Raw genomic sequence first — 25164 nt, forward strand, 5'->3', positions numbered from 1 at the left:
GGAGGTTACTTAGGGTAAAATTATCAGCCACTAATCCCTCAAAGCTGCTGCAAAAATCAGCCTAAAATAGGCTCAAATGAAGCTCACAAACAAGCCTCATAATACATCGGTCAAAGGTTTTTTTTTTGGGCTTGATTGAATAATTAGTTGAGGCTTAAAAATGGGATAAGGAAAGCTAAACAAAAAGTCTATATTAATCTATTTAGTCATGAAAGTGTTAAGGCGATACCCGACTAATAAACAAAGTCTAATTGGCCCAAAACTAGACTAGGAAAGTGACACTACAAGAAAAAGGGTAATTAGCGACGGCCAATGTAGTCGCAAATCCGTCGCAAAAATGGATTTGCGACTGATTTGCGACTACTTTGGTTCGTTGCTAAAGACCTCGTCGCAAATCCTTTTTTGCGACTAATTTTTGGACAGTCGCAAATTTAGCGACGGATTTGCAACGCCTTTGCAACTACCATTTAGCAACTAACTTTCAAATTTTAGCAACTAAATTATTGTCTGTCGTAAACTATTTGCGATGGATTAGCAACTACTTAGACCAATGTTTTAGGACTACTTTTGCGACGGATTAGCGACTACAAGACCAAACTTTTGCGACTACGAGACTAAACTTTTGCGACTACGGAGACTAGTTTAATTGCGATGGATTTGCGACTACTGAGACTAATGTTTTTTGCGACGGATTAGCAACTACTTACGAAACAAATGTTTGCGACTACAAAACTAATTATTTGTGACAAATTAGCGACTACTGAGACTAATGATTTTGCAACTAACGAATCAGTCTCTAAACCAAATTTGCAGTCGCTAAATATTTGCGACTGGCGATCAATATTTGAGACCATAATTTAGCGACAACCAATATCAATCACAAAAAAAAGGTACCCACGCATAAATTCAAATAACCAAAATGTTAATTTTATTCAAATATCCAAAATATAATCAATTTTGTATCAATGTATTAAAAAACAATATTTAACTCATATGACTAATTGTTCCAAAAGTCACCTCCCATATAAAAAAAAGCTGCTTCAAATAAGAACTAATGACAATGTAAAAGACCAGTTGTTCATAAAATTACCACCAATAAAATAAAAATCACTTAGTTGTATCACGAGAGCGGGTGACTGCAGGCGTAGGAGGCTTATAAGGACGGTAAACTTGTTTTACAAGTGATGCCATTTCCTGCAATGTTTTTTGCATAGCTAATTTTTCCTTCTTCCATGTAGCTTTTTCGATCTCATGATTTTCGACGAATTCCTTAGCACATTTTAAGCTCTCTGCCGCTATTTTTTGGCTTTCTTCCACCTTGTTATGGTTTTCTTTCACCATCTTCTTTAGTTCTTCAACTTGAGAACTTAATTGAGAAATCATGGAAGGAGTGGAAGATGATGCAGTAGATTGAGAAGTAGGATCGCTCTTGTAATACATTTGTGAAGCACTCCCTAAACCGTAGACTTTTCCTTTCTTTTACCCACCTACAACCTCCAAGTAGACTTTGTCGGGGTTTATCTCAATTCCTTTGTTCTTATATTCCTCAAGTTTTTCCATATATTCTCCCTGCATTAAGATATGTATTAGTAACTATGATCTCAAATGTTAAAACTTAAATAAACTAAATACATTTTTAAAATAAAACAACTATAATAAAAATACAAGCAATGACTCGGGACATCGTCCGGGATAAAAACTTGTTTGGACTTCTAAAACACAATTTAATTTAATTGTTATCTTATAGTCTTTCATTTTGGACATCAGATCAGTACATAGCTGTAAAAACTTGCCTTTAGATACCATCTGATTTATTTAGATACCATCAGATTTTGGTTACAAAGTGAAAAGTTAGGTGATGGTCTAAGCAAATGGTATTGATGGCAGTGAGGGTCCAAGCAGTTATTAGTAAAAATTTCGGCAGAGTCTCCTTTGTAAATTGAAGAATTCCCTCCTATAGGGTATGACTTCAAAATAAACCTGTTTCAATTCACATTATGCCATACCACATTAATCATATGATTAATGCCGGCAAATCATTCTCATCCTCCAACTCAATCACACAAACAAATAAACAATCCATTATATCTCCAAACATTAACTACCATATATCTTTTTGTAATCTTAGAAAAATATAGAAGTATACTCATACCATGACTTTTTGAGACTTGTCACCCATCAATTCAACTTCATCATTGCCCACACAAACAGAATGAGTGCTCTCATAGACTTCAGCAGCAGTTGGTGAAATTCCATCCTTTTTCTTTGCCTTGTATTAGAAGAAGTTGTTAGCACTTAAATAAAACAACAAAAAATAGGGGGACATAGACTACAGAGCAATTGTAATAAAGACCAGTTATAGTCATCTATATTAGTGGCTAAAAAGTTTCTACTTGCTTCAATCTTATATTAAAAATCATAAGTTTGCTGCTAAAATCATACACTTACCATTTTTTTAACCACTTGAGGAGTAGATATGCTACCTTGGCGATGGCCAGGGTCAAACTTCTCTAATGTTTGGCCAGATAACCGATTATCTCTTGCTTGGTTAGAACGTTTCACAAAATCACGATGCTTACGCTTATTTATGAATTCAGCTCGAACAGTGTCTGTCATGAAACTAACTTGCTTATGGAGAACCATTTTGAAAACTTGGTTCAATGTACCCCTAAGTCGGTCCCCAGCTTTTTTGTCAAATTCTCTCCTAGCCTTAGCATCGAACTCAGCTCTCCAAGTATATGTACGCTGCACATAATTAACAAGTAAAGTAGATTATTTTAACTCAAAATAGCATATTATACATTAATAATTTTATTTCTGATTTATTTAACATAAAGCAACCCAACTTCAGATTGTTCATTTGGTGGGACAACATATATATAGAGAAACCAAAAAAAGAAACTTAATAGGAACAAAAAAAAAAAAAACTCAATTAACATACTGTTATTCTAGCCCCTAACTTGCTGCCCCACACAACTCAATTACCTAACACCTTATTACAAGAGCGTAATAAGGAATAACTTGCTGCCCCACAACTCAAATTAGGAGCAAACTCAATTAACATACTGTTATTCTAGCCCCTAAGTTGCTCTGATTTTATTATGTTTTTGAGCCTAATTTGCATTGTGGTTATCCTCATCTAATGGTATCCTCATCTAATGGCCAAGGTTGATGTCACATAGATGTTGGGAAATAAAACCGAATTTGACAATGACAACAATACAGTGAATACACCTTATTCAACCCAGATAAGAAGATGAGGGTAGTGGGAAATGTGAAGATATCAAAATCAACATACGTAGTATGTAATTAACACTATTAAAAGTTTCTTAGTCAAGTTAACAGTGAATGACCAAGAAACTTGCATGCTTAATTACAAGTTCTTCACCCCTGACTCCCTGAGTCCTTACCCAAGTAGTTTGCACAACTCACACCAGCTATATGTTCACTAAGAAACCTGAAGTTGAAATGCATAACTCCAGCACCAATTCGCTTTAATGATTTGTTAATATATTTAACTTCATAATAACTCCAAACACATTTCCAATCCAAAAGCAACTCCAATTCTACAAATAAGTGATTCATGATTACACATTATATAGAGGTGAAGTGAATTCAATTCAGACCAAGCAGATACTCAGAAAACAGAATGAGTGAATGCATTTATGCATTCGATGCCGAGTCAAGGTAAATTTTTATATCCAACAAACACTTGATGAATTTAAATTCATCACCTAAAATAAAACCAAATTGAACCACCCCTTGCGTCCTTACCTAGTCATCCCCTGAAAGGAAGAAAAACTCAAAGACAAGGCTTGAAGCTTGACAATCCAGTACAATCTATCTTATATTCTTAGTAATCAGTACATCAATCTGCATAACACCACGAAACCAGCTGATAATATTCAACCCAGAATACATACTAGCAGTTGATAGCAAATTCAGCAACACACATTCCTCATTTATCTCGACAATCCACGTCTTTTTCCTAAGGCAAATAGGGGTACTCTAAGACACAAAAACCATGCTTTACCTTCACATTATCACCCCAACACAACACCACGAAACGGGTTGCATTTCGGATTCCACCCATCAATCATAGTTGAAAGCACTCTAGTAAAACTAATTTCTTACCTTTCCAATAAACAACAGAAATCAATAATCCCAATTTACAACACAACACAGTTATATCAAATTCAAATTCCTAAAACCCTAACAAACTAAATCAAAAGGGTATTACCAGAAATCATCAAAAATCACTAAAATTAGAAATAAATTGAAAAGAATAGCAAACTAACCATGAAAAAATGAAGAAGAAGATGGCACAAGTAGTGGACCCACCAACAAGACCTTTCCCAAAACAGAGACACTTAGTAACACCATTAAAAATCAAATGACTAATCAACAGCAAAAAAATCGCAGCAACTCCGTACAACGTCGAAGCATCAGACCGTACTTAAATTAGGAGCAAACTCAATTAACATACTGTTATTCTAGCAACCACCCACAACCGTTGCCATGACAACCAACCAGCAGCAAATTAGGCTAAAAAACATGATAAAATCAGAGCAAACAAGAATTCAATTATAACTAGCGAGCCTCAATACCCTCTAATGAACAGGAATTCAGAGCAAAACGAGAATTCAATTAACAACAAACCATTCGGGATTTTTACATTGAAAATCATTCGGGATTTTTGCATACTCAATCAATTTTGATTGATTTTTAATTAATTGACTTCAATTAGACCATGGAAACCAAATTAAAATCAATAATTGGACCCAAAAAAAAAAAATCAATGATAACCCTAAAATTCATAGTCGACAAATTACAATAAGCGAAGGGTGGAAGGCATTTAAACTTACCTGGGAAGAGACGTGATGGCGCAGCGGAGCTAAGGAAGGTGAAGAACGACGGTGAGGGGCTGAGGGTTGATTCTCTTTGAAAAACCCTTCTGCGTGTATAAACCCGTACCCTTTCGACTTCCCGGAGATCTTATCGGTAACCGCCTTACAATCCTCGATATCGCCGTACTGCGAAAACGCACTCCTCAACTAACAACACACACAAGGTGAAGAACGACGGTGAGGGCTGAGGGTTGATTCTCTTTGAAAAACTCTTCTGCGTGTATCTTGAGACTTGAGTGATTAATTCTTTTTTTTTCTTTTTTTTGTTTTAAATGATTAAGGATTTTTTTTATTTAGGAAGAGTATGATAGTTCTTGTTTTTGACGGTGAATAAGAGTATAAGACTGATTGATAATTCTTATTTTTTTGGCGGCAATAACCTTTTTTTCCGTTTTTTTTAGGAATAAGGGGTTTTTTTATTTATTTTTTTTATTATACTAAGGGTTTTTTTTTTAATTTCTTTAATAAATATTTAAAATAATAGTAGCGACTACCATGTTAGTTGCAAATTATTACAAGAGCGTCGCAGATTAGCGACCGCATAGCAACTATTATAAATTCGGTTGCAAATTTGTGACTACTCGTCTTTTTCCGTCGCAAAAATATTTTTTGCAACTGATTATTATAGTAGTCGCAAAAATCAGTCGCTAATTAACGACCGCATAGCAACTACTGCAAATTCGGTTGCAAAATTTGCGACTACTCGTCTTTTTCAGTCGCTAAAATTATTTTTGCAACTAATTATTATGGTAGTCGCAAAATTCCGTTGCTAATTCACCTTTTTCTTGTAGTGTGATGTAACGAGAAGCGATTTGAAAGTATGTTTTTTCAATTAAAAAAACAATAATATAGATTACATTATTGATAACTCAATAATAATATAAATAGTAATTACAATAATAATAATGAAAACAATAATTTAAATCATGAAACAAAAAAATATATAAAGTTCATATTTTACAGAAAAGCAATATAAAGAGGCGATATACGAAACCAATAATATTATTAATTTATAATGACCCAATTAATAAAAGGAAATTATAATGAGTTTTATAAATATAAATTAAAGAATAGTTCGTAAACAATATCAAGTCGATAATCAAGTCGACGGAATCACCCAATACAACTTTATACATCGATATTGATACGATTGAACGTAAAACATCTTTAAAATCATAGAATCATTTTATACCTATCAAATTGGCACTTCAGTCAAGGAATCACCCAGGATGACCCGTATTAATTGTGATAAGTTAAATATTGAAATTACATAATTTTTTTAGAAACACTTACTGAATTGATGCTTAAGCTTAAGGAATCACCCTTTAAAGCTAATATCAATTCAGATAAGTCAAATACAATTTGAAATGATTAAAACTCAAATATAGAACCCTTTTAAATAATAACTTTCAAACGTCTTGTCAAAATATTATAATTAGGGTTTCAAAAGCTTGGGATTACCCTTATATTAAAATAACGAAATCAACATTTCAATTTAGAAATTGATATTTAAATTAGAAATTAGGTTTACTAGGTTTAAATGCACATAAAATAATGGTTCAAAAATACGGGGTGTTACAGTCAGTGTAATGTAATTTTATTTCTGATATAATGTTCATTGTTTATTGCGAAATGTTATTTGAATTTTGTCTTAAAATTATGATCGATATATATACATAAAGTTCATAACATAATAATATCATGTTCTTTATTAATATTACATATATTCTTTAGATTTAAAAAAAAATAGCATAAAATTGGATTTTCTTTACTAGATGGTTTTATATTCTTTACAAAATAGCAACATGTTCTTTCCACGTCAAGCAACGTACAGAATGTTGTACCTTAAAATTTTCATCTCTTTTCGGTATCTCATATGGTTACAAAAGTAAGATTCTTATATTACAATGACACGGTAAAAGGAAATTATTGCCAAGAAGCTTAGTATCAGAAGCTTTTAAAACAAAGGTCTGAATTTTGGTCACTTTGCCTTTATTCTCCAACATGAATTGAAGGTAATTGTCACTCAACAAATTGAGTAGAACTTAATGTCTAACTTGTTGAGCAGCTTTCCTATGCTTTTCCACTGAAAATTAAAGTATTAGTTCCTAAAGTGCGTGGTAAGCAATGAATTGAATGAAACATAATCAAAATAATAACTTGCCCAAGTTCATTTTGCATAAATGCTTTTTAAGAAAGATAAAGGTTGTCAAGAATAAATGTTAAAAGATTGATCGGAGCAAGAAATATGTAAACAAAGAATAAACATTAGTTATTAATATTATCCGGTAGATTTTTTTATAAAATTCTTTTACAAAACTTGAGGCATTTCTTCAAAAGAATAGACCTAATTTAATGTTTTGAAAGATCAAGTGTAGTCCCAATTTATAAACAAAATTAACTAGTGTATAAGCCGAGTGTTGTCCCGGCTTGCTACTTTTTTTTAGTTTTCCAACTACTAATTTTTTTAAAGACATTTAATAGTTTAAACTTCCTCCGTTTTTATTTTATTGCACCATTAGGGCTGTTACACTATTCACTTAATCTTTTTTTTATTATTATTTACCATCATTTGTGATTTATCCATTAGGAAAAATAGATTCATGTAGGACCTAGTTAGATTCGTCTCGAAATCTTCTTTTCAAATATCAAATTTTTATAATTTTTTACAAAAGTTTAATAGAAGATATTAATAGCTAAAGTAATGTATTGGAAAGCGTGAAATCCCTCATGGTGCAATAAAAAAACGGAAATTTCATGAAATGCCCCTGAGTTATTTTTTTATTCACCAAATACCCATCAAAACTTTCAAATTCACCAAATACTCCTGAGTTTAAGAAAAATGTCATCAAATGCCCTTAATGACTAACGGCGGTTAACACCGTTAGTCATTAATGACAAATATGCCACGTGGCAGCCTCTAAGTGGTTGTTGTAATATTAATTAATTAATTATTAAAAAAACTTTTAAAATAAATAAAAAAAACTTTTAAAATAGAAAAAAAATTATAAAAAAAAAAAAAATTACCCTTACCACCCAAGACCCACCCCACCCCCAACGGCTGACCACCGGCCACCACCCCCAGACCCTGCGCCGGTGGTCCATTTTCGCCGGCGACGGCAGCCCCCCACCCCCCGACACCCCCCTCCCCTACCCCAGCCCCTTCTCCCTCCGTTTCCCCTCCCCTTAAACCCTTCCCCCACCTCGAAAAACCCCCCTCCCTTCACGGCTGGCGCCCAAACCCCACCCCGGCGCCGGCGAACCAATTTCGCCCCACCCCCTTTCCCCCCTAAACCACCACCTAAAAAACCAAAAAACCCTTTAATCGAAAAAACCCCAAATCGAAATCTAGGGTTTCGATTTGGGGGGTTTTCGGTTTTTAAGGTGGTGGTTTAGGGGGAAAAGGGGGTGGGGGTGGGGATGGCGGGGGTTGGGGCGAAAAAGGTTCGCCGGCGCCGGGGAGGGGGTTTGGACGCCGGCCGCGAAGGGGGGGGGTTTCGAGGGATGGGGAGGGGTTTAAGGGGAGGGGAAACGGAGGGAGAGGGGGTTGGGGGTAGGGGAGGGGGTGTCGGCGTCGCCGGCGACCGGTTCCGGCTGGGAGATGGCGGCCGGCGCCGGCGCCGTCTGCAGGGGTGGTGGGGCGGGGCGGGTCTAGGGGGTGGTGGCCGGTGGGGGTATTTTTTTTAAAAAAATTTAAGTTTTTTTTTTTTTTTTTAAAAGTTTTTTTAATAATTTATTTATTTATATTACAACAACCAATTGGATGCTGCCACGTGGCGTATTAGTCATTAATGACTAACGGTGTTAACCGCCGTTAGTCATTAAGGGCATTTGGTGAAATTTTTTTAAACTCAGGAGTATTTGGTGAATTTGAAAGTTTTGATGGGTATTTGGTGAATAAAAAAATAACTCAGGGCATTTCATGAAATTTCCGATAAAAAAATAAAATAAAAAAATAAAAAAGAATGGGGGAAGCACGTGATTTCAATACTTTTGTAGTATAACATTAATTTGTGTGCAAGATTATAACGTAAGTAACAATTAGTTAGACGGTTAAACAATGACTTTTCTTCTAAAAGGTTGAGTGTTCAAACCTTTTTATCCAAAATTTTTTTAATTTAGTTGAGGCATCATATAGTGTAATTGTTGGTCACGTGGGTGATGTGACATATTGAGGAATTGAGTATATGACGTGGCGCAATGAGAAGCCAACGTGGCATATATACGTTTTTATGAACGCTTTTTAATATATTAGTATAGATATGTATGTCTAACATCTAAGATCGCTACTTGGTAGTGATTGTTGACATCATATTAGTATATATATGTATGTGTAACGTCTAAGATCGCTACTTGTTGTGATCGTTGACATTGAAATTTTGTTAATTTTTCGGTGTAAAATCTATGTAAATGTTCCAATATTTGTTTAGATGAGGATAGGTTGGCGGGGTGTAATCAAGGATGGAATTGTCCTTGAACCAAATTAACCGGTCCGATCTATGGATTGAACTTTTTTTTTTTATTTTCTTCGGTGTTCAATCCAATCAAGTGTCCAAAAACCCTCCAAAATTCAGTTTTGGAACGGACTAGTTTTTTTATTAAAATTTTACATAAATTCCTTAAATAAAATTAAATTATCTTCTACTAAGTTATTTTTAATTTTATGAGCTTTTTATATTAGACTAACTAAAAAAAATATTAAAAAGTTATTTATTAATTATTTAGCAAAATTCCTATGTAACTATATTTTTCTCAATGCATCAATCACAAAAAGACGATTAAATGATTTTGTGAATATATAGTGCAAAATTACAAATGTTGCGATTAAAAATGAATGGAGTAAGTGCGAAATTATGGAATATGTAGATTTTGTTATATACACTGGGGTGCACCGTACATCCAATTAAACCAAAATTAGTTTTTGCTTTTCATTTAATGATTAAATGAAAAACAATCATCAAAATGAGAACAAATACTTAGGAGTGTATATAACAATCTCTCAAAATACGGAGTATCAATTTGGCAACTCTTTCATGACATCAGACATCCTTTATCTTAAGTAAAGAAAAAAGGGCCTTGTAAATTGTGATTTTCTTGAAGTCTACTTTACTTCCTTTGCCAAAATAAAGAAATTCATTCCTCCTTGCTCAAATTTCATTATTATCCTTATTTCAAGTTCAAATCCTATTCTCTATTTCACGACCAATTCTGTTTTAATTTGATCAGTTGCTCCATTTTCTATATTTAATTACATTTTATTTGGCCTTTTGTTCTGTTTCTTTTTTTCTATTTTACAAAAAACATACAAAAATATAAACAACCTAACCATCTTGTTTGGGTCTAGTTTCTTCAATACTAGATTAAATCCAGCCATGTCATCATCGTCGAAGTCATCTTCGTACGTACCGGCTGAACGTCTTAATTTCCTAGTGAAATATGGTTCGAGTTTAGCGGCAGTCCTACGGCAGCGTAGGAAGGAGAAAAAGTTAAAGACTAGGACAATTAATGATCCTAATAATAAAGCTGTTGAAGACATAAAAAGGTTGAAGGAAGAACTAAAGACTGCGAAACAAAGCCTAGTACCACCTTCTTACTCCTTGGATGAGAGGGGTGGTAAAAGAGTCATTGAAAAAGTTGAAGGTATGATTAAAGAATTGATTGATGTTGACAGTGAACATGAGCAGTCCTACAAGGACTTGCTTGATGAGCTTGACGAGATGAAGGATAATCGCCGTATTAATCTCGATTCTGAAAAGGCGCAGGCCTTTGGTGGTACTGGCTCTGGGTTGTCGTATTTGGATCAACTGCTGCCGTTTGATGACAATAGTAGTCGTTTTGAGGAAGCATTTAATAAGCTTTCTAATGAAGAAAGAAGATTTTTGATACTTTGCAAATATATTGCGAAACTGTTCATTAGTGATTTACCGCAGAATATGGAGGTCAGCAAAGGAGTAGTAATTAAATGGTCGATTTGGTTAGGTCCATTGTATTTAGGAATATTACCAAAGGATTCCGTGATTGTAGAACAATTTCTGAATGATCTTATAGCAAAGCCTTCATTCAACCTGATGCGCGCTAGCAGAAGTAGCAGGATTATAATAAGCAAAGACTTTGTCAAGTCATTATCATCACTTGGTATTCCCGTTGATTCAATCCGGCTCAGTATTATAAAAGTACCCGAACTCAAAAGGCAAAAACTACAATCATTCTGCATGGTGATCAACAATAGCACATGCAAGTTGAATGAGCAGGTGTTCAATATAATTGATGAAGCCGGCTTTATTGTTAAGATTCAGCATAAGACTAGTGGTGTAATTGGGGTACATCTCGGTAATTTTCAGCGTGGCATGGGCCATGTTGTGGTGGAAGACACCTTTATAAGTGAATTCGATGATTTCTTGAAGAAGGAGAAACATATTATGTTTCTGAGCCTTCAAGGGATATCCAGAATTCATGAGCTGCCAGAATCAGTTTGCAAGCTTGGAGAGCTCAGGGTATTGGATCTCAGATCATGTCAAGACTTAAAGTCACTTCCCAAAGATATTGGGAATTTAAACAGCCTTATATTTTTGGACTTATCCGAGTGTTATCAGTTGGATCACATTCCCAAGGGAATCACCAAACTGACCAGGCTTAAAATACTCCTGGGCTTCATAATTGTTTCTGATAACCCGCCGCAGCCTAAAGATCCAAATCATCATTTTGGTGAATTCGACGATTTAAAACACTTGACAATGCTCATCAAATTGACCATTCGCACTCGAAGAATGAGCTTTCCCACAAACCAAGATCTCCAGACTCTCAACTCAATGCCAGAGCTCAGGAAATTGAAAGTCACTTGGGTGAAAAGCATTGTAGTCCAATCGAATCCTACTGCTGACGAGTCAAGAAGCGACGAGGATATTATTTACACAGAGGGACTCCCCAAAACTTTGCAGAAACTAGAGCTCCAGGCTGCTCCTGACTCCACAGCTTCACGACTGCTAAGCCTAATTAGTAAGAGAAGCCATTATCGTAACCTCGAAAAGCTCTACATCAGAGGAGGTACTCTTCAAACGAAGCTGTACCCCAATCATTATTGCTTCCCTCATGTTAAGATATTGCGTCTTCGGTATTTGCCTCTTCTTCATATGAATTGGCATGATTTTCAGCTTTCGTTTCCAAACTTGAGTTACCTTCAGGTTGTTGAATGTCCCAACCTTATCTTCTTCCCATGCGACCAATATGGTGATTGGATTCAGTCGGAGTCATCTTGGTAATCAAGGTACATAATGATACTCCATTTTATTCCATACTATCTTTAAGGCTTGTTTTCGCTTATCGATGACAAGTAATTTCTCACTCGCTCTCATGCGTATATTACAATCAATAGCTAAATAAGGTTTTTTCTTGTATTATATATATTTCATAACAATAAAAGCATGTTTAAATTACTAATTTGTACTCTGTATTATATATACTGTATTAATTTCATCAATTTATGTTGCTTGTTTTTTCCCTTATTCTATATTCGTGTACGTTAGAGTAAATTACTCTTGAATAATCTCTTTGTATTTTATTATTTGCTACATTTCTTTATACGCGGAGTTGTAGTAGGAATAGAAAAAAATAATAAAATATAGAAAAATTACACTTTAATTATCCCCACTATTGACGATATAATTTTAATAATCCCAACTATGCTGTGAGTTTGCCTCCAATGGTTCCAATAACTGGAAACCTGCCGAAGAGTTTTTTTTGGGTTTTAATAACCACGTGTCAACACGTGATTTGTCAAATAAAGTAAAATATAAAAACTTAAAAAAAAAAAAAATCTAACCACCTTCCCCCATTGCCAAACCCTAACCCCAACCCTAAACACGCAAGAAATCGTCCAACCACCTCCCTAGGGCCTGTTCTGATTTACTGAATTGAGATTAACTAAATTGAACTGAAGTGAACTGAACTCAACTGAGCTGCACTGATGAATTGTTTATTAGAGAAAGAAACTAGGAACTGAACTTAACTGAAATTAAGCTGAAAAGATCGATCAGGTCCTTAGTCACCGAAAGTCCGAAATCGGCCAGCCGACCTTCTACCACCCAATCTGACCTACCCTCGACCCCCAAAACCACATATTGCTGACTGCACGTATCCAAGAAACACCGCAACATTAACATTCAACACGAGCAGACCCCTCAATCTTCCCTCTCACTGTCGGTGATCGTGATTTGCTTTGTGCTTGCGGATTATTGTTGATGCTTGTGCACCCTACCCTCGTCGCGCGAGCTCACAACGAGGTTAGGTCAAAATTGGGGCTACTATGCGAATTATATTGTGGTTGCGATTGGTGGTCGCCAAAATTACTGGGCTGCAATTTTGGTATAGTTTTGGTGCGGCTATGACAGTGGAGTTGATTTAGTGGCCAGATTGGTGATAGACAAGTAACGGCAGCAGTTTGGTGGTTGGGCATGTGGTCAACTACTGCTGGGTGGTGATTATAGTGGTTTTGGTGTTGTCGTGGCAGTTGTTGTAGAGCGCTGGTGGCGTTGTTTGGATTGGGGAAGGTGGTTCAGGGAAAGGGGAGGGTTTGGGTGGTCAAGACGGTGCCGCCAGCACCAGGTAGTGGGTGGTGATGGCGTTGCTGCCGGCAGGGGGGAGGGTTTTTTTCCGTTTTTTTAATGTTTTGTTTAATTTGGACCAATCATGTTTTAACACATGTCATGATAATCTGTTATAACATGTGGTTGACTAGGTCTTGACCGGTTGAAACTATTGGAGGCAAACATATAGCATACTTAGAATTATTATATAATAAATCTTAGTTGAGATGATTAGAAGTAAATCATTCATAGTTGAGATTATTAAAGTGTATTTATCCTAAGATATAATGTAAGTGGGTAAAGTTATTGAAAAATAAAAAAAAATCTAAAAAATGAAATTGAGTATAAATTTAAATTTAGCATAGAGTAAGCAGAGAACAATTAAGATTACTTGCGCAATTTTTTTAATAAATTATACGACCATCGTTTTGATCTGTAATAGTGTTAGTGGTTAACAATAAATTAATGTGAATAGATATTTTAAAGCCTAAATGAACATGGTTCACACAATTTTGTTGTGGACAACTAATATTAGAGACACTATATATGGTTGATTTTTTTTTTTTTTTTTTTGATGAAAAAAGGTCACTATATTAAATTCAAAGTTATTATGGTGAAATAAAAGTCATTGTGGCGTTATAAAAGCTATAAGAGGTTAAATTTTATTTTTTAAATGAATTTTTTTAAGTACTAGTCTATCTGGTCAATATGAATAATAAAGGTTACTATCAAGGTTATTAAAATCGGGATTCTACTTTGAATCGGAAGGGCCTCCCAGAATCGAATCGTAAAATTAAATCGTAGAGTCGTACGATTCTACGGACGTGCATAATCAAAACGTTATATCAAAATTTTATTGAAAAATATTTAAATCCTTAGTTTAAAACCTAATTTTAATAGAAAGTAGTTGTTTATCCACTAATTAAGCAACCAATAATTAACAATATATACTTATAAATAACTTTGTAGGCATGTTTTAAACTTGTAAGGTTGTTGCTAGTTAAGAGAAAAATGTAAAATCGGGTAGAATCGTAAATCGAATTGTATGACATACGTAAATCGTAAAATCGTAAGATTCTAAGATAAAAATGGGGTTAAATTTAGGATCACTATAAATTCAATATAATGTCATACTTTAGGTTCTCAATAAAATTTAAGGTCATACAAGTTTAAATAAGAAAAGTTAATATGTCAAATTATAGGTTCCTACATTAAAATTAGGGTCACTATATTCAATGTAACAACAATTGCGTGCATATAGACTTCAGGTAGACGGAAGTTTTTTTCATAAACAACTGTTCAACTTGATGAACAACTTTCCTAATATTTTTAACTGTATATCAAAGTATTAATCCCTAAAGTACATGGTAAGCAATGAAATGAATGAAAGATATAATAACCTCTCCAAGTTATCTTTACAAAAGAAGATAAAGGTTGTAAAGAATAAAATTTAATTTTAGCATAAAGTAAGCTGAGAATAATTAAGATTACTTGCGCAATTTTTTGTGTGTTTCAAGCTTTAAGCTTTTCCTTAGCTTCAGTGAGAATGATCAAGCGTCGGTGGCCGTATACCCATGGCTAAAAGATAACCATGTTATTATTGCAGGTAGCATTGTCAAAATGGTTTGACATTTCAGTTTGAAAACGGTTCAAGTGACCTAGGGTTGTTTTCAATTTGGTTCAAATTATTATTGATTTGGTATGGTTTCGTTTATTTTTGTGCGGTTTTAATTTGGGCTGGCTTGTAACGATTCGGGTAGTACACAGTTCGCAGCAAGCGAGTTGCAGTTTGTAACAATTCGAGTAAACGATTTTTAATCCAACTCAAATGGTTTTGGGTTAACAATGGTTCAGTTCTTTTTCGATTAGGTGTTTATCGGGGTCGATTCTCATATGGTTTAACATTATTCGGATCAGGTCAAATTTTAGTTTACTAAATATATGATTTGGAGTTTCAAATTATTGTTTTTTAATCAATAAGATTCTCATTTAATTGGATCGTTCAATTTCGGGTAGTTAAACCATACTGAAGTAATAATGTACTTCGTAGTAAATTAGCGTGGATGGTTAACTTTCATTTAAAATTTCTTTGAACGTGATTTTTAATCTTCCTTTTAAAGTTCATACGTTTAAAATAAGATGATAAGATAAATTCTACCGAGACTACCTATTTAAAAAAGTAAGCAGTTTGTAAAACAATTTTGTATATTAGCGGTTCGAATTATTTTAACTGTTCGATTTGTAAATGCTTCGGTTGGTAAGCAATTCGGTTTGTAAAAGTTTGGTTTATAAACGATTCGGTGTAAAAGGTTTTTAACCTAACTCAAACAATTCCGGGTTAGAAACAGTTCGGTTCTTTTTCAGTTTGATTCTATTTCAATTTGGTTTAAAACATGTACGGTTCCTATACATTTCAATATTATTTGGATCAGTTCAGTTTTGGATTAACTAAACTATGGTATAGATTGATTATCAGTTTCAAATAATCAGTTCTGTTCTCATTTGGATTGCTCGGTTTTGAACAGTTAAACGGTTTTGATTTAAAATTTGACATTGCTAAGATATAAAGATAGAGGAATACCCAGTCAATTCTCCAGATAAACAAAATTTGTTTATCTGAGGGTATAATTGTCTTTTCAAGTAGTAGTGGAGGAGTATATGCGTCTTTTCATGTACTAGCTGAGGGGTACATGTGTAATTTCCTCACCAAACAGTAAAAGCAAAAGACAAATAGTAATTGGACAACTCACCAAAAGTACTGAATAAATGACCCTGCTTTTTCAATATATTTACAAAAATGCCATCAGATTAACAAAAATTCGTTTATCTGGCAGATTAACTTGTATTTTCCCATAAAGATATAGGTTTTTTTTTATTATTATTATTATTAAAGGGAGCAGTAACTCGTAACACTATTGCTCATAAGCCAATGCAATGTTACAAATTGTTGTCATCTCATTCGCATCATTATACATAACAAACAGCAAACAAGTATGAATAATGTATACTGGAATACAATCGAAAGCATAATATGACCTATAATGGAGGATATATATAATTGTGTTGTATACTTGTACATAAATCCTACATATTAGTAAAATTTATTTAGCAATGCCTCTAGATAGGGAAATAGATTATCAAGCAATAAACTCACTAACAATAATTAAACGAATATGCATGTATATGTGAGGGTACAAATCTCACTTGTCGATGATAAGTTTAGCAGAGCGTAAACCTTTTTTCTCAGGGAGTGGGAGGCGAAAACCAAGATGACTCATGAAAAGCCACACCAATGTTATAAGCTCTCCGCCTTTGCTCAAACTGGCAAAGTTGTATCTAGGCGAGGATCGTATGGCAGCGTAGCACAACATTTCTACCCAAACTTTGCTTATTATCTCCCACTTGTTGTCTCCAAACATCATCAATTGCTTAGCTAAGCAACACGCTTCATCGAATACAGATTGGCTGTCGTTGGACTTGGATACTTGAGCTGCAATTCTATCGTCTAATTTTTCATGAACCACATAATTACAAAAATTTTGCATTAGATCTCGAGTTATTTTACTTGCTTTATCAAATGCACTGGTTACATCCTTTACCGTGCTTTTATACTGAACATCAGACTTACTCACTAGCTGTGGCACCAAATCCTGACGTCTTAATAAAATGTAAACCATGTAGTCAGAGAGTTGCTTACTAAGTCTGCGACGTGGCTCGCACGTGTCAGACTCTATCCAGTAGCAGATATCAGTAGCAAGGTGCCAAGTTAGCACGCTTTCGCTATAATCTTCAACATCTGTAGTCCAAGGACGCAAGTACTCGGATACGAGGCAGTATTCCTCTTCCAATACCAAATTACCTCTAGCTGAACATACTTCTTTTATACCCTTATTATCTCCTCTGACTAGTTTGGCCTTCTGTTGTAGCTCTGTGAAGATGAATTCGAGATAAGAAACCTTAATTGGACTTCTTTCCACGTATAGCCAGTCAATCAAGCAATCTTTGATCTGCTTTATATAAATCAAATCGAGGAATATATCAAGGGCTTTCCACCTGAAGCTGCAGCTCAACAAGTTGTAGTTTAATGTGGATCGACACCACCTTTTAGCATCGCAGTCTCTGCACCGAGTTGACCAATTCAGCAAAACTAGCAAACATTTTCTGAGCAGTCGGTTAACTAGTATTGATGGATTGGCCGGCATAAGATTTGTCACCTTGATGATGAACCAATCGGAATGTATGAACCTAAGAAGGGAGACTATGTCGAGAAATATGGCACCCCCGAGTAAGGTAAAGGACACTCCAACATCAACGCGCTTGTAATTTTGATTACTACGATGGATAGCCAAGAAGAACAAAAAGGATGCCAAAATTAATGAGAAGAAGCAAACAAGGCGCAACAAACCTCGTTTCTTGTTTATTAAATACACCTTTGTATGCAAGATATCATAAATCAAATTGAGCTCAGCTGCTATGATCTTGATACTTATAAGGATATATTGCTCGACAAAGAGTTGCTCAACAAGCTTTTCATCATCCTTTAGGTTCAAGACATCATCTGCTAGCATGCCTTTAAAATTATCATACAGTTTAAAGGCATAATTGACAATATCCTCAACATTATAGGATGACTTATCGTGATCCGAATTGGCCTCATTGTGAACCGAATTATCACGATTGATGTTGGTACGATTGACACTACCATCCGTATTGGCCTCAATGTCACGATTTACACTCTCTTCCGTATTTATCTCATTGTGATCCAAGACACTACCATCCGTATTGGCCTCATTGTCACGATTGACACTCTCTTCGGCATTTATCTCATTGTGATCCAAGACACCATTGACAATCTCTGCATCAGCAGTGGCCTCATTGTGATCCGAGGCACAATCGACAATCTCTTCATCAGTAGTGGCGGCCTCATTCTGATTCGAATCACCAACATAGGCAACTTCAAATCTAGACGGAATATAAGAAGCTTCAGCGGAGTAATACTCATCAGCCCATTTATTGATGGAAGTAATTGGTTCTTCCCCAAGATTGGCTCTAATACCTTCTTTGCTGGCAAGATACAAAGCACATGTTCGCTCAGCGTACTTGATAAACCCGTCGATAAACATCAAGGCCATGGGAAGCCAAAGACGATTATGTCTACCTCTAGTCATAGACAAGACAAAGACATAAATAGTGACCGCCGTTTGGGAGACCAGCTGAAGTGCGTGGCGATGCCACAGCTCGTTGTCTTCGAGAGCCAGAGCAGTGATCGTGTCTGGCCCTCCAAGGTGCAGCAGAAGAAAGGGTGCCCAAAATGCTAGGATGTCTGCTCTCGAATCATTATCATCACTTTGGTGGCTACGACTGATGAGTCCAATGACTAAGAGCGCGACCGAATCAGCACACAAATAAAGCAGCCAAAGGAACTTCAATAGAAATCCGTTTGCGCTGCTTTTTCTTAGGGGTGCAAGAAATGCGAGTAATGCCTGGATAACCAAACTTACAAGCATCAATGTCGGGACTTCCAGCTTTTCCCATGTGTTTTGCGTCATCTTCTTCCCTGCCAAAGTACCACGTAGTACTGTAGTTGCTAAGAACTCTTAGTAGTAAGAGCTTTAAGTGGTGCAAAGTGAAAAATTTAGTGTTTTATATTATGTTTTTGGCGTAAATGTTTGGGTGCTTTGTGGATATGAACTCCTAAACCTATTTTTTACAGAGTAATTGGTTAAGCTCAATAGTTTTAATAATTTGTTTAATTCAATTTTTGACACATTGCTTTACATTTATTAGCTTAGCTTACCCCCTTTTCTCCCAACCATTACCCAATCTCTTTGATTTTATTTTTTTTCTTTTGTTACACTCAACCCCATTATTTAATAGTATTAGTAAGTTTTGTGCATGGTGGTGTGGCCAAGTTGATTTATAAGAGAATCTTAATTCATTTGTATGAATGACCTCTATTTTTGCTAAGAATAACCTCATTTTGTAAAGTAACTCAAATTTAATATACGTAAACGAGTAATGTCAACTAACTAAATTAAAAATTCATTTGTTCGTTGGCTGGAATACCCTATTATTTAAATTTGTTTTTAGTTATGATAAAATAACTTCATATATTTAAAATTGTAATCTCATTTTACCATTAAAGTATCCTCATATACGTTAAGGTAACCTCGTTTAGGTTCTGTTCACATATACTGAACTGAGTTGAACTGAACTGAATTGATTGGAGTCAAGCTAAAATGAACTGAACTAAACTGAATTGATTGGAGTTGAACTGAATTAAACTAAACTGGACTAAACTGAGCTAAAATGAATATTTTATAAGAGAAGGAAATTAGGAGCAGAACTGAACTAAACTGAACTGATTGAAGCTAAACTGAACTGAAATTAAGCTAAAGTGAACATGCCCTTATTCATGATCATTTAGCCTCCTAATTCAATTAATTACATTACATGTGAATTAACATCATATGACTAGGTATATATAATTTGTCACTTTTTAAGATATGATGTACTACACTGTGAATAAATGACGTTACTCATATAGGAGTAGCTCCTTAATTTTACAAAATATTTAAATCTCTCAACTCTTAATGACATGAAACACTTACATGTGTTATTCAAATTGCTATAAAACACATATGGTAAGTCCATTATGTGTAATCATGTACATAGGAAAAAAAATCAATGTCGGCACTACCGATCTCTTCGTTATAGAAGCAATAAATACTTCACAAAATGTCTTTAAGTTCCTACAAATAATGGTGTCTCATTATTTTTATTTTTATTTTACAAGAAGAACTACAAAAGAACACAGAAAACCTAAAAACCAAGAAACAAGCTAAAAGCACCAAAACAGAAAACGACGACGGCGAGCTTGAACCGCCAACCAGTGCGCAGGAGCGACCCACTAACGAGGAACTTTCCGAAGTTCACAAGAAACAAAATTCTGAATAGTTGATCGGATATCTTGAAGCATCCATAGACTATGAATATCCCCGCCCCTTCCATCCTGCAGGAGGGAAAACAAAGGCATGCAATCCGTGTAAATCAACAGCTTCCTAAAACCTCGTCGATTAGCCGCTCGAAGACCCCAAAGACAAGCCTTTAATTCAGAATGGAGTGGCGAACTTGAAAGAAAATCTCTACAACTTCCACCCCAAATCAGGGCAGAGTCAGTTCCGCGAAAAATCCAACCTGCCCCGGCTGTGCAATCTTGAACCCTACAGGCCCCGTCAAACACAAGGCAAACATCATAGGAAGAGGGGGTAGAACCACGGAGGCAACAAGAAACAACTTTCCCCCTTGATCTCGAGAAAGGACGGCTAACCGAAGAATGCGTCAAAGATCGAAACTCCTGCGCCAAAAGACTCCTAGAAATCCAATCTGCATGAAATGCAGTACAAGAGCCGGAGATAAAACAGCTTGACGAAAGATTTTATGATTACGAGCCAACCAAATAGCCCAAAAGAAAGCCACCAGGTGAACTAATCCTTCCCAATTCCTTGAACTACGAAAGCCTAAAGCCAAATCAACAAACTCTTCAGTGAAAGGTTTGTCGTGCCGACAAAGAAGAGAAGAACCAATTTGAGTGGAATTCCAAATAGTACAAACAAAGGAACAATCTCGAAACAAATGATCCAACGTTTCCGGATCCCTGTAACAGAAAACACATGTTGGATTTATCGAAATTCCCTTAGTCTGAAGAACACTCGAAAGAGGCAAAGAATTATTGAGAAGCTTCCAAGCAAAACAAAAAAGTTTCGAAAGAATAAGCAGACTCCAAAAGTGTCTCCACCAAGAACCCGGACTAGAAGAAGAATTACCCGAACTAATAGGCTGATTAAACAACGTAGCATAAGCAGACTTGGTTGAGAAATGACCATCCCGAGAAAATTTCCAATACACGAAATCATCCATTGGTCTAGAAGGCCGTTCCAGAGCCAGAATGCGAGTAGCAGTAGACGCCTCAAAAAGTCTATGAATCGCATTTGAGTCCCACGCGTAGGTACGCGGATTAATGATAGAAGAAACATGAGACGGGAGGTCCGTCTCACCAGAGATCCTACGAAAAACCGGAGGATCACCAGGAAGCCAAGAGTCCTGAAGAATATGAACCCGAGATCCCGATCTAACCTTCCAAGCTACGCCATTAGCCAAAACAGACATGCCTGAAACTAAACTACAACAGCCCCAAGAGGAACGAGGAATATTCCGGGTCTGAAAAGGTTTAAGGAAGGATATTTGGCTGTAAGCAACCTAGAAACTAAGAGCTGAGGATGATGATGAATACGCCAACACTGACAAGCCAAAAGCACAGCATTAAAGCTACTCAGCTTACGAATTCCTAATCCTCCTAAACCCTTTGGCAAATGTAAGAGAGATTTCGACCGAAGAGCCAAACCCCGAGAATGGGAATCAGATTTCCACCAAAATCGAGCTAGAATATTATCCACCTTAGAGTAGATCGAAGATGGAACTTTAAACACTGAGAGAATATGATTAAAGGAAGCTATCAAAACTGAGTTAATGATCACTAGCTTCGCAGCGGAAGAAAGACCCACCGAGGCTAAGGCTGAGAGACGATGCACTACTTTGTCAATAATAAAGCTGAAATTAGAAACTTTACTACGACTTGTCTGCACTAGTAAACCCAAATATGAACCTAAAGAAGGTTTACTCTGCAACCTAAGACTACTAGCTTAGAAAGATATTGTTGGTAATCCTGAGGAGTATTTGGACTGAACTTAACAAATGACTTCTGCAAATTTATAATTTGACCCGACAAACTACAAAACTCCGATAAAAGAGCAATCAGGTTGTCACAAACCTCAGGAGAAACTTGCAAAAAAAGCAAGGAGTCATCAGCAAAAAATAAACGAGAAATCGAAGGTGCACCTCGAGAAATACAGATTCCTTTGACCAAAGATTCCCTCTCTGCTTTCCGAAGCATAGCTGAAAACACTTCCATGCAAAGAACGAACAAATAAGAAGAGAGAGGGTCAGCTTGTCGAAGGCCACAGTTAGGTCGGAATGAAGGAGAAGGATTCCCATTAACCAAGATCTGATAAGAAACCGTAGAAACACACTGGCGAATGAGCTGAATCCAATAAGGCGGAAAACCGTACTCCTGAAGCAACCTAAAAAGAAAGTCCCACCTAACCCTGTCATATGCCTTGTTCATATCCAACTTAATTGCAGCAAAAAAACTCTTTCTCGCTTTTGATCTATTCATATAAGAAAGGACTTCATGAGCTACCAATGCATTATCCGAAAGGAGACAGCCCGGAACAAACGCATTTTGAAAATCTGCAACCAGAGTCGGTAGAATTAAACGAAGACGACCAGTTTGGCACTTAGCCACACACATGTAAATCACATTGCAGAGGCCAATCAGACGAAATTGAGAAATTGATTCTGGATTGTCTACCTTCGGAAGTAAATTAAGGAAAGTGCAATTCTAATCTTTTAGCATATAACCATGAGCAAAGAAATGCTTCACTGCTAAAATCACCGAAGGACCTACAACATCCCAGTGAGATTTGAAAAAAAACCAAAGGAAAACCATATGGGCCAGGAGACTTATTATCATCAATACTGAAAATTGCATTTCTTATTTCTTCCACAGAAAAAGGATCCATAAGAAGGCGACGTTGATCCGAGGAGAGAGAAGGCAATTGTAGACTCTCCCACCAATCCGAATCATAAGAGGTGGTCCCCTGTTTAACTGAATCTCTGGTGTCTCATTTACTTACACAACTATACAAGTACGGAGTATAAATTAGATATTACAATCAATTACTTCCTACTTGTATAAAACTAGAAACATAATTAGACTTTTTCACTATTCACATATTAACTTTGTATAACTATACATAATTTTTACTAAAATAATAAAAAAAATATATATATATTTTCACATAAATTATGTTGTTGGATGGATATTAATATATTAATTTATGATATAATTTTTTAAAAATGTTTCATTAATATTTAATTATATAAAAATAAGGTCAAATAAGTGCATTAAAATAAGTGCAAAGTTGACTATATGTCAGTTATTCTTGGACGAAGGGAGTAAAAAATTATCCTAGGAAATATAATTAGTAAAAAGGGTAACACTGGTGACAAAAGGGGGAAAAAATTATGATTAAAATAATACTCTCTAAGTCCCATAACACATAAAAAATTTTACATATTCCCGGGTGTACGGTACACCCATGAGTATTTTGTACTCATTTTGACGATTGTTTTTCATTTAGTTGTCAAATGAAGAGCAAAACCTAACTTTGGGTTAGTTGGGTGTATGGTACACCGGGATGTATATAAAAATTTTTACAGAATACATGAGATAATGTTGGTCATTTTTTAGTTATTTATGTTTTAGCTTTGACCATAATTTTTTACTAACATAATAAAAAAAACATATTTTGTTAGATAAATATTGATATAAAGTTTCATAATATAATTTTAAGATTAATTTTTATTAATATATAATTATATAAAAATAAACTTAAACTAGTGCATTGACATGTATGCAATGTTAACTAGGTCATGTATTATGGGACAAAGAGAGTAAAATGTTTACATATGGAGAAATATAAATGCAAAAGGCAAGGACAGGCCAATGGGCTCACATGGGCCTAAAACGGGTGGAAGACTAAGCTAGGCCTAAATAATATACATGGGCCTGATTAATTAGTATATTACACTGTGAATTAATATGCAACTAATCTTATAAATCCTTCGCAGAACGGTTCGGTTTAGTTTTTTATTAAAAAAATGAAAAGTAAACAAGAAGTTAGGATAATCTTCTCTCAAAACTATACCCTAACTTATCAGACTAAATAAAAAAAAAGAAAATTTTCTGTCTATAAACAAATCGATATCTTGGTAAGCTTGCATAAAATGGCCCAAAGAAACAACATAGTCTGCCACTCTATTACCCTCTATATAAATATGACGCGAATCAACATAGATGAAATTTCGAATCAGCTCCTTAACGTCCTCCATTAATTTGGTCTACCTATACCGCTATACGAATTCTTCTTCTAGTTGCACTTTTCTTTACCTTGTAAAATAAAAAATAAAATATTCCCCGTTTTCTTTGTGCTGAAATAAAATTATTCTTGACCACCTTTATTGCTTTATCTTTTATAAAACCATTTTGTGCAAAATAAGCAAGGTAACTAGAGACTTGAGAGCAACTACATGTTTCATTCCTTACTACTTACTTCAAGAATTAATACTTTAATTTGCAGTAAAAACCAAAAAAAAAATATTCGAAAGGTATGGTATTCATATTATGTTAAATTGTCAATTTTACTCAAGCTGTTGAAGTGATGAGTAATGGTTACCTTACCTTCATTATGAAAAAAAAAAAAAAAAAAAAAAAAAACAATTGGACAACTTTTTTGTACTGTGTTCCGAGCTTTTTCTACGTACTGTACTTCTTTGCCCTAAGCTACTCCTTTAATTGGCTTCAGTGACATTGATCAAGAAATTTTTTATTTGGACAATTGGACGTCTATTTCATGCTTTGTTTAAATTTTATTCTTGCCTCTATCAGAAAGCATTTTTGCAAATATAACTTGGGCAAGTTATTAATTACTTCATGTTTAACTCAATATCTTACTTTCCATGTACCTTAGAACTTTATACTTTGATTTTAGTTA

The 25164-nt window shown here is 35.2% G+C and overlaps 3 protein-coding genes across 3 annotated transcripts; all 3 read right to left on the bottom strand.

Annotated features, from left to right (window-relative positions):
* Nucleotides 1-905: 905 nt before the first annotated feature.
* On the bottom strand, nucleotides 906-10281 carry LOC145642556 (uncharacterized). Its single transcript, XM_081693759.1, has 6 exons — nucleotides 10234-10281; nucleotides 4866-5054; nucleotides 3868-4008; nucleotides 2449-2745; nucleotides 2153-2269; nucleotides 906-1569 (listed from the first exon to the last, which is right to left on the bottom strand). The coding sequence occupies exons 1-6, from the start codon at nucleotides 10279-10281 to the stop codon at nucleotides 1480-1482; spliced, it is 882 nt and encodes a 293-aa protein (XP_081549885.1). The 3' UTR covers nucleotides 906-1479.
* Nucleotides 10282-16689: 6408 nt separating this feature from the next.
* On the bottom strand, nucleotides 16690-19038 carry LOC145642557 (uncharacterized). Its single transcript, XM_081693760.1, has one exon. It carries the CDS (start codon nucleotides 19036-19038, stop codon nucleotides 16690-16692), a length of 2349 nt encoding a protein of 782 aa, XP_081549886.1.
* Nucleotides 19039-20399: 1361 nt separating this feature from the next.
* On the bottom strand, nucleotides 20400-21658 carry LOC145642558 (uncharacterized). The gene is made up of 2 exons (XM_081693761.1): nucleotides 20938-21658; nucleotides 20400-20875 (listed from the first exon to the last, which is right to left on the bottom strand). Exons 1-2 carry the CDS (start codon nucleotides 21656-21658, stop codon nucleotides 20400-20402), a joined length of 1197 nt encoding a protein of 398 aa, XP_081549887.1.
* Nucleotides 21659-25164: the final 3506 nt, after the last annotated feature.

This window comes from Chenopodium album, chromosome 8, assembly GCF_948465745.1.
Source record: "Chenopodium album chromosome 8, dcCheAlbu1.1, whole genome shotgun sequence".
Lineage (NCBI taxonomy): Eukaryota > Viridiplantae > Streptophyta > Magnoliopsida > Caryophyllales > Amaranthaceae > Chenopodium > Chenopodium album.